The 12,169-nt window shown below is 39.8% G+C and overlaps 1 protein-coding gene across 1 annotated transcript in view; it reads left to right on the plus strand.

Moving 5' to 3' along the window:
* The window catches only part of atp2b4 (ATPase plasma membrane Ca2+ transporting 4), a 111,530-nt gene that overhangs the window by 74,257 nt on the left and 25,104 nt on the right, over window positions 1-12,169 (plus strand). Inside the window, 6 exon segments of the mRNA XM_058372830.1 lie at window positions 215-385; window positions 944-1,158; window positions 4,566-4,808; window positions 8,892-9,136; window positions 9,406-9,637; window positions 11,347-11,526. Coding sequence (XP_058228813.1) covers window positions 215-385; window positions 944-1,158; window positions 4,566-4,808; window positions 8,892-9,136; window positions 9,406-9,637; window positions 11,347-11,526 — 1,286 coding nt within the window.

Genomic DNA, 12,169 nt, shown 5'->3' on the forward strand with positions numbered 1-12,169 from the left:
TTCTAAGCAAGCTCTGAGTCATTCCATTAATATCCACAAGTGTTTCTGGCTCTCTTTGACTTCTAGTCATCACTGAACTGCCTATTGTTTCCCCTCTGCCCTTCATGTCTTCTCTTTTATTTGTTTTTTTATTTGTTTGTTCATTTGTTTCTCTTTTTTTGTTTCTCTTTTTTTGTTTGCATGCTTCCTTCATTCCCATTTCTTTCTCCTGCAGCTAAGACCCAGGACGGCATCGCTCTGGAGATCCAGCCTCTGAAGAGTGAGGAGGGAGTTGAATGCGAGGAGAAAGAGGAGAAAGAGGTGAAGAAGGTCAACGTCACCAAAAAGGAGAAGTCTGTACTGCAGGGCAAGCTGACCAGACTGGCTGTGCAGATCGGAAAAGCAGGTCTGGGAATCTAAACCAAACCCATTTGTAATCAGTCTAATACAATTATATTATTCCGACATGTTCCAGCTGGACTTTTTGCTGAGGTAAATTAACAGTGTGGAAAGAAGCGGACGTTTATCAGAGTAGAATTACATTTAACATAATAATCGCTTCCCAGCGTGACAAGAGTTGGCCAAAATGAAAGCTCTCCTGTTATTTTGTACTACATAGAATATTTATATTAATTAGTTCCTGGGAGGTTATACATGAACCAGCTGCTTGTTTGCATTATCCTGAACACACAAACTCAGCAAATGTGTTCATTTGTCATGCTCTCTCCTGGTTCATTGCATTTATTTAACTTACTGTGTAAAGAAACAGTGTCAACGAGCATAAAAACAGGCCCATGCCTTTAAGCCAGGCTTGATATAATTCTCCCTTTCTACAGCACGTCGTAATAAAATCAGATTCAGCTGTTAACATTTTGAGGCTAAGAAGAAGTCAGCAAACACAGTTTCCTGCACATTCCCTACCTCTAGGGCTGTACTGTCCTTTAAGTGCTTTTCTTCTCTGCAGGACTCATCATGTCTGCCGTGACCGTCATCATCCTCATCTTGTACTTTGTGATTGATACGTTCGGGGTGCAGGGGCGAGAATGGAAGGCTGAATGCACACCCATCTACATTCAGTACTTTGTCAAGTTCTTTATCATTGGTGTGACCGTGCTGGTGGTCGCAGTTCCTGAAGGGCTTCCGCTCGCTGTCACCATTTCACTCGCCTACTCCGTCAAGGTGAGCCTAACAACAGTGACGTTATTACAGGTTTTTCCAAAATTCTTCCATCCATAATGAATTATGCAAATCTCTAACAGACAGCTGATTCCGTTTGCACTCACATTTAGGGGTAGGAGCCTAATAGTGTGCTCACGCCACTGGGCCCTAATGTGTCAAGTCAAGAAGCTTTTATTGTCATTTCAGCCATATGTGGGGGTGGTGGTGGTAGCTCAAGTGGTTTAAGTACAAACAGTGCAGACAGACAATACAATACAGGATAGATACTTCTAATAGTGCTGACCAGTGTGCAGACTGTATTTTGCAAATGAAACAGTTTGTAAGCAGAAAGAAGATTTTTATACACTTACAATAGCAGCATTGAATTAGTGCATACTAAACAGTGAAAGAGTGCCTCCTTTGTATGGAGTGTGCTAAATCTTAAGTGTGATAAACGACTACTCTTATTTGTCGTAATTCATATTCGTATTTGTTTACACTCCTCAGTTATGATTTGAAGCACATCATTCAAAGTTCACAATTCTAATGAAAATTAACACACATTCAGGAGTGATCATAGCTGATTTATTGAGTTTGATAACTAATTTTGGATTTTCCTGGATACAACATTGAGTTAATGTTTCTGCAGGCGATTTTTATGACTAAATGACTTCATATCAATTTGATAAATGGCTCTCATTTGCAGTGAGAGGGGGAAAAAAGTAGAAGAAAGGTCTATCTCACTATTAAATTGATTGAGTATAGAGTGTCTGGATTTGGCTTAATGCCTGACTCTCAGCCATTTCCTGCATAATAAACAGTGTCGTCTAACTTTCTATTTGACTTTAAACTCGCAGAACTGAATCACTATAGAAACGACTCGATTCCTAGTGCAGGGACAGGATCAGCTCTGTAGAATCTACATGAACATGTTATAAGGAGGTCCTGAGGTGGGGTGACATTTTCTGGGACAGTAAAGAAAAGAGGCTATATTTGTTTAAGCTTTATATATTGAAAAGTATTAGGTTTAGTTCTTGAGTGACTACATCTAAAGCATGTTTTTAATACAGTAGAGGATTATCTGTATGCACTGGATGAACAGTCACATATAACATTTATAATCAAGCATAACATTATGACCACTGGCCGGTGAAGTGAATACCAATGATTATCTCCTCATCATGGCACCTGTAAGTGGGTGGGATATATTAGGCAGCAAGTGAACATTTTGTACTGAAGCAGGAAAAATGGGCAAGCGTAAGGATTTGAGCGAGTTTGACAAGGGCCAAATTGTGATGGCCAGATGACTGGATCAGAACATCTCCAAAACTGCAGCTCTTGTTGGGTGTTCCCAGTCTGCAGTGGTCAGTATCTATCAAAAGTGGTCCAAGGAAGGAACTGTAGTGAACCGGTGACAGGGCGGCCAAGCCTCATTGATGCATGTGGGGAGTGAAGGCTGGCCCGTGTGATCCGATCCAACAGATGAGCTACTGTTGCTCAAATTGCTGAAGAAGTTAATGCTGGTTCTGATAGAAGGGTGTCAGAATACATGACAGATCAAGGCTGTAAAGGAGCAAAGGAGAGACCAACACAATATTAGGCAGGTGTTCATAATGTTATACCTGGTCGGTATACATATGCATTTTATTTTCATGTTCTGTATCTCAGATATTTCAGCAGCTGTAGTTTGAGTTTGTCTCATAATGTACATAAGCGTTATTAACCTTGTTAAATCGAAGACGCATACAGTGTTTGTGTAATTATCTAAGAATGCATCATCAAAAATAAGAGCACTTTGGTAAAAATGTTCAGGCATTTTGTTCACGCATGATACCAGATCAGAACTGTGTTTTTGTTTCATACAGTATTCTATTTATTGGCAGGGAAGCAGTCATTTACCCTCTGTCACTGGAAACTAGTCTAACAGTAGTTCTAATTTGCACACTGCCAGTGTAGCAGCTCCGTTTTTTTCCCCCCAGACATTATAAAAAATGTGACACGTCAAAGCAGCTGCCATTGACACTGTAAAAAATAATCAAAGAGGAGATGGTAAAGCTCAGCTGTAAATCAGGTTTAAGGCTGAACAGTAACCCAACATCTGTTATGGTCAGGTGCTCAGTCTTTCTCCAGGTTCTCTAAATAATTTATCACCTGCAGTGAGTACATCTTAGACACAGCTGATAAAATGGCAAAAGAGGGAAGTGAGAGCTGTACGTTCAAACCCAAAAGCAGTTAACTGTTTCATTTCAGCTTATTTATCAGTGTGTTATAATGTGAATTTTATATACAATATATTGTTATAAATAATATCAGGAATTTCTTGGGGTACTGTGGTGGACAAAAACTGTTTTGCTGAATTATTTTTCAATATTTGCAGTGCAGTTTGCAGAGATTTTGTGCCTTTTTATTCAGAAAACTTCATGAATTGGTGAAACTATAAGCACAGGACTCCTACCAGGCAAGACAATTATGCATTGCATAATTGTCAGAATATGCATTGTCATGTCATGTCACACAACAGGCCCGCTGTGGAAAATCAACGATAATTTTGAGGAAAAAAATGAAAGCTGCTCCAAATGCTTGATTTTTGGGTTGCTTTCTGCGATCAAACATTTGAAAATCATGATTTATTTTTTCTTTTTTGATGGAATCCAAAGGGCCTGACTACTGTTTGTGAAAGTCTTCTATAGGATTCAACCAAAGCCTGTAAACTAATCACACTGATATAATACATCATATTACACATTAACTTTATTAACTGCAGCCGTCTAGCTGGCTTGCTACTGATATAAGCTGTATGTGGTATAAACAGGTGTATATAACTTATACATATTTACTGTCATAACTTCCTTCAGCTTTTCTCAGCTACAATGTCGACCCCTTCCCCCTGGCCACTGCACTACAGTTTACTACCCAATTTACTACCTTTATTCTAAAATAGTAACTTAACTTTAGAATTTTTTCTATACTTCTGTAAAACTTGTTAAAAGTGCTATAGAATTAAATTGAATTCTCTTATTACAGTTACTAGCTCTATTCAGTTATTTAGCTTGCATAGACCATCCTTGTTCTTTGTTACAGCAGACAGTAATATCTACATACTCCTAGTGGATGTTCATGAACAATCTCATCTGCAATTTGAATGACTAAATTACCAAATTGGCCACACATTTGCGCGAGCTAAATATAAAAACCTTATTAAATGTTACAGCGTGTTTGAAGTTAACTGGTACGTGTCAATTTATTTTTGATGTGCTTTAGAGCAGCTTGACTGACGGCATTGCTAAAGCTACATTAAAGACAGAGATCTTAAGCATATGAAGTATGTTTCTCCACTAACTCATTGACTCACATGTAACCTGGAATTGAACCTGTTGCCGAGGGCCATCGCTCTGCTCTAACTGGGTCACGCTCTGTTTTTTCAACAGAAAATGATGAAAGACAACAACCTGGTGAGGCACCTGGATGCCTGCGAGACCATGGGCAATGCCACAGCCATCTGTTCTGATAAGACCGGCACTCTCACCATGAACCGCATGACCGTGGTCCAGGCCTACATAGGTGACACACACTACAAGAAGGTTCCGGAACCTGACGCCATCAACCCTGAGACTCTGGAGCTGATGGTTAACAGCATCTCCATCAACTCGGCCTACACTACTAAGATCCTGGTGAGAGAGTTTTTTAAAATTGTTGGTTTGTATGCAGACTTTCATGCTTTCAGATATGGCTGCATTATTCTTCATCAAATAGGATATACTACTTTTAAGGAATAAAGCCTGTATTTATTCAGTTATTTACATTGCAGCACACCAGCCTTGTTATCATCTCAACAACAGTTTCCTAGCCGATGTCATTTTAAATGACGAATTACCGAAACTGGTGGCACTGCTATTTAGTCTGTAAGTCTGAAAAAAACTTAACAGGATGTTCCTTTACAGGAAAGGAAGCTGTTACCGAGTCAAAGATAGTTATGCTCCAACAGCATGTACCGCTTCTGTTTTCCACAGATTCCACAACTTGCTTTATTTTTTTTTTGTCATCCTGAAACTGAAGCTAGTGGACACAGGCTCATCGCAACAAGACTACACAGAGTTTTCCAATCTTCAGCAGTCCAGTTTCTGAGAGACATTCTACATGGTTGTAGTGCTTATTTGAAACCCAGTAGTTTTCCCGTTGGCTCGAACCTCTCTGTCCGTTCCCCTTTGACCTCTCTGAACACTAGATGTTTTTTGAGCAGATGTCCAGTTGTTTCTGATAAAGTGGCTAGTGAGTAAAGTTACAATCAGTGCTGTGGAATGTCCATGAAACATGTTAGTTCCTGCTATCACTTCCATTTTAGCGCCTATAAACCTCACCTGCCTTCTTGAAGTTAATTGGACGCAGCTTGGCATGTTGGAGAGAAACCAGGATTCTTATAAAGCACAGATCCTGATACTCTTGATAGAAATATTAAATAAACATCTTACATAAACAATAAACTTTACCATATTAACACTTAGTTATTAGCACAATTCTTAATCCTTTCCTTATAAACCTTAGATTATAGTGAAGCACCAGCTATTAGTACCAGTCTCTGTGCTGCATGAGTTGTTACTATAGAAACCAGTATCGGTGCGAACACATCCATATCAACCTGTGATTTGAATGACGGCTGGTTGAAAATTACCTGAACTTCTGATCTGCTCAGAACTGTGATTCATGTGTGTGCGCGTATATATAAAAAAAAATTGTGTCCTCTTAAAGTCTAAAGGAATCTCACCACAGGACACTACAGCGGCATTAACGGCTGGTTAAATAATTAGTCATGGCAGTGTTTCTGATGAGGATAATGAGGCACTCGTGGGTGAAAATCGTTCTTGATAAACACACTCTCTGTGCACTGAGTTAAGATTGAGGCAGTGAGTGCAGCCAGGACTTACTCACCCTGTATTTGTCTTTTGTGCATTTAGTCATTGTTTAGTAACAGGGAATTTATTGTTCAGAATCTATTATTAAATATTGGCTCATTGGTTTGTTTTAATCGGTTCGCTTTCATTGCTTCTTTTCTTTTCTTTTTGTAGATAATTGGAGGTCGATCGCATGAAATAATGTAATTATAAATCTAAACTGTTGAAAAATATACTCTTTTCAATCATCAATTAATTGATTTGTTTTTCAATATTATTTGTTTTTGGTTTTAAATACATTTTTTTATGTATATTCCTGGAGAGCCATTTTTAGTTGCACAAATGTGTCTTTTTTAAACATGCTCTCCTACTTAGCTAGAAATCTGTAAAAATGTTGCATGTAGTTTATGGGTTAACCTTGAAGAGGGTCAGCTCTTGAAGTGTTTTTGGCAATATGTCAGCTTTTAATGTCTTAATGAGAACTGTGGCCTGGAGGAAGACACTCAAGTGAATGTTTTCAGTCCAAGCCAATTTTTTTTTTTGCCTCTACTTTCTTGCGCTCTGTGTAACTAATTGACTCCTGCGTCCTTTTGTCCTTCGCATCAGATTGAGAGCAGCCGTGACTCCCTCACCCTGTATATATGTTTTTACTTTCCTTCCACCCTTTAGCATGACTTCTAAGTGTGTTTTTGCTTGTGGTCAGTGTAAATATTTGCAGTTACCTGCAATATATGAACAGACTAGTTAAGTTATGTGTCCCATATCCCTCATGGAAACTGCTTTAATGGGAGCATCCCTTTCCAATGCTGAACGTTTGATTGTATCAGCACTGATCCTGAATGTTTATACAAGAGTTGAAATATGGCACATGTATGAATTAGTAGCCAAGTCTTCTTAAAAGCAAATTTCATGTCTATTGGAACATAAGTTGAAACAAGTTTTTATGTGACGTTTAGCTAACGCTCTTCATGCCGCATGTAACTACAGCGTGAGTTAATCGCTTCACATCCCCTACCCTGCTGCTCTACACACATCAGCAGAGATACAAGGATGCAGAATCAAGAGATCAGTTTTTACTAGAGATAGATAAAACACATGGGTTGTATACACAGACGTTTTCACATAAAAGAGCGCGCAGGTATGTGGAAACACTGACCAAGAATGAACACGTTTGCCACAAAGCTGTCAGCACCCATGCTAGCACAGATGCATCACTAAACTAAAACATAAAGGCACTAGTCAGACTTGATTCATATCTTTGAAATGCAAAGCAAGGACATAACACAATACGCTACATTTGTAAAGTTGTTATAGAGTATAATGGCAGTATACGTGTTTGTTACTTTTAGTCTGTTTTAATGGAGTTAACTGTATGTTATTTGCTATAGCTCACTATATGTTGAACTTTACTTTGCACATTACATAGAACATTTTCCCCCTAATCAGTTTAAGTAAAGCAATGGAGAGGGCAAAAGCTTTGGAACATTTATTTACCTCCTGGACTAGCTAATGACTTCTGATGTATTTATTGTTTCTGACTGAGGAAGCCATTTTGGCTGCTGAGTCATGATCTCATCTGATGTTTTTTTGGCAAAAAAATACAATGAGTTTTTGCCCCTTAATTCACCAGGACCTTGTTGTTGAGTCCAAAATTTGACTGTAGTTAAAGCATCTTTTCTAAATCATTGCATAGTTTTTCACATTACAAATTTACATGTAAGAAGACTAACTCATGTAAATCTCACTTGATTGGCTTTCGATCACGTAATTTGTACTTAATTTCAATCCTGATATGGATTGAATTATATTATCAAGTTTACATTGTTTATTTTATTCACTTTTACAGCATTTTATTCAGAGCGTCTGATAGAAGTGCTTTAAAGTGTTTAACAAAGTCAGATCCTTTATGCTAGTTCTGCAAGTTCTAGGCAAGTCTACGCTGTAAACAAACGCCTCAGCTGACAGCTTACGAGGACACACTGCTTATGAGGGAACGGTTATTTCCCTAGAGGATGAAAGCTGTCTTTATACATCAGTTCCATTTTCCATGGCTTCATCTTTTAACGCTTCACACTTTAGGTCTAGCGTGTCGGCCGGGACACTTGTAACAAATTAAAAGCAACAGTTTTCCTGTGTGATGTACTTGGTGTCCGTGATCACATGGGAACTGTGTACATCTTCATTTTGACCTTTTCAGGGTGCTAGTACACAGCTAATTATTTGTTATTGGCAGAGATGTGAGTCAAAATAACTTCCACTTCTGCCTACCTGCATTTCTTTCACAGTTCATTTTGTGTTTCCAGCCTACTGTGGACTTTAGCTTTTATGGAGTTTTGTGGGTGTCTGAGACATGCTTTGCAGTTTACAGGGGATTCATCAACCCTTTTAGTCTTTAATTAGCATATGCGTGACAAAGAACATCAGCATTTCCAAAATGTTGTATGTTGTTGTTGTTTCGGCTGCTTCCTGTTTGGGGTCGCCACAGCGGATCAGTTGGTCCGCATGTTTCGATTTTGGCACAGGTTTTCCTGACATATCTGGTGGAAAGGTTTATTTTGGTTTAAGTTAAATTGAAAAGGAAGGAAAGGAAGCACACAAACAAGGTGATTAAATTCTGTTTGCATTTAAATTAGGTGTGCCGTGTTCATTTGCTTGAACATCCTTAGCATCCTGGCAGTTCGACTGGCCACGCCCACCCGGTCAAATGTCATATTTTTGAGTTCAAATAAACTCATGATTTGCCCTTCTTTTAGTAAACACATTTGTGCTTTTCACTATGTTTTGGAGCTTTATTATACCAAGCAAAGTAACATTATTAGATCTTCACCCTTCTTCAACTGTATGTTTGTTTGTTTGTTCTTGCAGCCACCAGAGCAGGAAGGTGGTCTACCAAGGCATGTGGGAAATAAGACTGAATGTGCCCTTCTGGGACTGGTTCTGGAGCTGAAGCGAGATTACCAACCCATCCGCGACGAGGTTCCGGAGGAGAAGCTCTACAAGGTCTACACTTTCAATTCATCACGCAAGAGCATGAGCACCGTGCTGAAAAACGCAGACGGCTCAGGATTCCGCATGTACAGCAAAGGCGCCTCCGAGATCATCCTCCGCAAGTACACAGATTTCTTTTCTCATCTCCTTCCAGGTCTTTCTGTCTAGATCCTCACTGTTCTGTTTGTGAGGAACATCAGGTTATGGAGTAGTCTCCACTTCTAATGGACCCAAGCACTATTGATTTTTCTGTCTTCTGTTCTGTCCTCTTCTCCTTATATGATAATATCTATGTATAGTAGTGGATAGCAACCACTATTTGTTTTGAGCACTTTTTTTGAGCACTTAATGCAGTGTAATATTAAACCCTCTGTATTGGGGTTTGTGCCAGGTGTTCCTACATCCTGGACTCTGCAGGTCAGCCTCGGGTCTTCAAGCCCAAGGACCGGGATGAGATGGTGCAGAAAGTGATCGAGCCCATGGCATGTGACGGCTTGAGGACCATCTGCATAGCTACTAGGGAATTCAAGGGCGAGGAACCAAACTGGGACAATGAGGCTGATATTCTTACAGACCTCACCTGCATCTGCGTGGTGGGCATCGAAGACCCTGTCCGTCCAGAGGTGAGAATTTTACTGACTTTCCAAGATGCCTGCATGGATATTTTTTCTGTAGTTTTTGAAGCTAAGGATATGACCTCGCTGTCCTTGCACAATCTTCGAAAGAGGAATCCCAGTTGAGCTTGCTCTTCAAAGCAGCTTCTTTACTGTCATTATGCAAGCACTGCTCTGCTGAACCCAACCTGTTAGTCGCTAACAGCTCGTAATGGGGGTATAATTGTGGACGGATGGGCTACACCCCGGACCTGTTATAATGGATTCAGTTTATTTTTAGTCCCTTAGCTTTTATCAGACTTAACTGGAAACAGGTTTAGGTAGACACATCAGAAGTGGTGTAATTGCTGAGAGGAACAGATCACTGTGTGGATAAAAGGTTGTGTAGACTAGCAATGCTGCACATTTGCATGTCACTGTCCAACATATCACCATAGAGTGGGGAGGAGTGGTAGCTCAGTGCATAGGCCATTGGACTACGGATTGGAAGGTCATGTGATCAAATGCACCAGGTGCTGCCCCTGAGCAAGGCCCTTAACCCACAACTGCTCAGTTGTATCAAATGAGATCTGTCAAATGCTATAAATGTAAATGTAGCGTGAGATTATTGGCACATTCTAGACGTTTCCAGACGTAGTTCCACATTCTGAGGAAGACTCCTCATTGAGCTGAAACGAGGGCTCTGCATGCACTCACTTCCAGAATCAGTGATTTCTGCTTAGCTTTGAATCAATGATTTTTCTTTAACAATAGAAAAAGACCAAATGACGTTCTGCTCCGTAAGTAAAAATTAATAGTGTGCACAGTCGTTTAATTTTTTTTTTAATTTATGACTACGGGACTAGAATAAGTAAGAATAACTGAATCAATTATTCTAGAGCTAGCAGCCTGGGTATGCTAATCAGAGTTTTACATGTCAGCTCCTCTCAAGTGTGTCATCATGTGTAACTGTGGCTTTTTTTTTTTGTAATTCTTCCGATTTGTGTTTTTTTTTTCTTTCTCTGGAATGAAACTAAATTGACCATCGGTCATGGATGTTTATGTCCCAGAAGTCGCAGCCCAGCGTAATGACTTTATCAATTCAGCTCAAGGTCTAATTCAGTATATCCAAGACCTTCTTTGACATTAATTGGTTTAGTAGACTGAGCTTGACATCATTGTGCACACACACTGAGCTTTTTAATCATCTATAAATAAATGAGCTTATTGGTTCTAATAAGGGGTATGGTGTGATTCATCACAAGATTGAGCTCAGATAATTACAGAGGACAGTACCACGCCTCGTGTACACACACACACACACACACACACACACATATGCACATGCACAAACACATGTACACACACCACCCTTTGGCCTCTCCATGTGTTGGCAGCCCTACGGCTGATTGAGCAGCGCTGACTGACACGACGACACACAGAGAGCGACTTAAAATACCCTGACCACCTACCATTTAGGGACCCGCACTCATACACATAAAGCCACCCAGAGCTAGACAACACACTGATCTGAGACCAATAACTCTGAAGCCCTGCTGCTGTATAGCTTAGCTTAATAACCCCGTTCCAATCCTTATATCAGCCTGGAGTACAAGTTTCTTCCTGGAGGCAAATCCCAGACTGCTTGTGAATATGGATTCATACAGCATCGATTTTTTAATCCTTTAACCTTTTGTTTACTCCATTTACTCTATTAGTGATTCCCTCTTCCTCTATAGGTTCCAGAGGCCATCTCTAAGTGCCAGAGAGCAGGCATTACAGTGCGCATGGTTACTGGTGACAATATCAACACTGCCCGTGCCATTGCTACCAAATGTGGCATCCTGCAGCCCGGAGAAGACTTTCTGTGCCTGGAGGGCAAATCGTTTAACCAACAAATCCGCAACGACAAAGGAGAGGTGAGGAAGCTTAACAAATATTAACCACTAAGCCAAAATCAGTGAAAGATATTAGACTAATACTCCTCCATAACACCTCTATCTGATGTAGTCAGATTTTGAAAGTCAGTTTGTTTACACGGTTCCCTCGCTATTCACCCTTCTTGAACATTTCCACATTTTGTTGTGGTGTAATCTTAAAATAAAACTGATGTAGAGTGTCATGACTCATTGTGTGCAAACATATTTACAAATACAAAGTCTTGACATTGTAGTTGCTTAAGAATTCACCTCTGTTGCTGTGAACCCCCTCGGGTAGTTCTGGTGCAATCATTTGCTATTAATAGTCATGTAATTAGTTGAATGGAGTCAACCCGTGTGCAATAACAGTGCTGGTTTGTTAGAGAACAAACCTAAACAAACAGAGTCACAAAGACTAAGGAGCTGGAACAAATCCAGGACAGAATTCTGGTGGTAAATATCAGTTAGGGTTGTTCAGATCTGCAAAAAGTGGTGAGCACAGCTTTAGCAAAAGACTTTGGTGAAAATGTGCGACAAAATGTACTGATTAAGATCAAAATTGAACTTGCGGTAAACCTAACACTGTTTATAACCCTTATGTGAAGCATGGTGGTGGTAGCATAATGTTGCACATTATGATCTT

Source organism: Hemibagrus wyckioides, linkage group LG21, assembly GCF_019097595.1.
Source record: "Hemibagrus wyckioides isolate EC202008001 linkage group LG21, SWU_Hwy_1.0, whole genome shotgun sequence".
NCBI classification, from domain to species: domain Eukaryota; kingdom Metazoa; phylum Chordata; class Actinopteri; order Siluriformes; family Bagridae; genus Hemibagrus; species Hemibagrus wyckioides.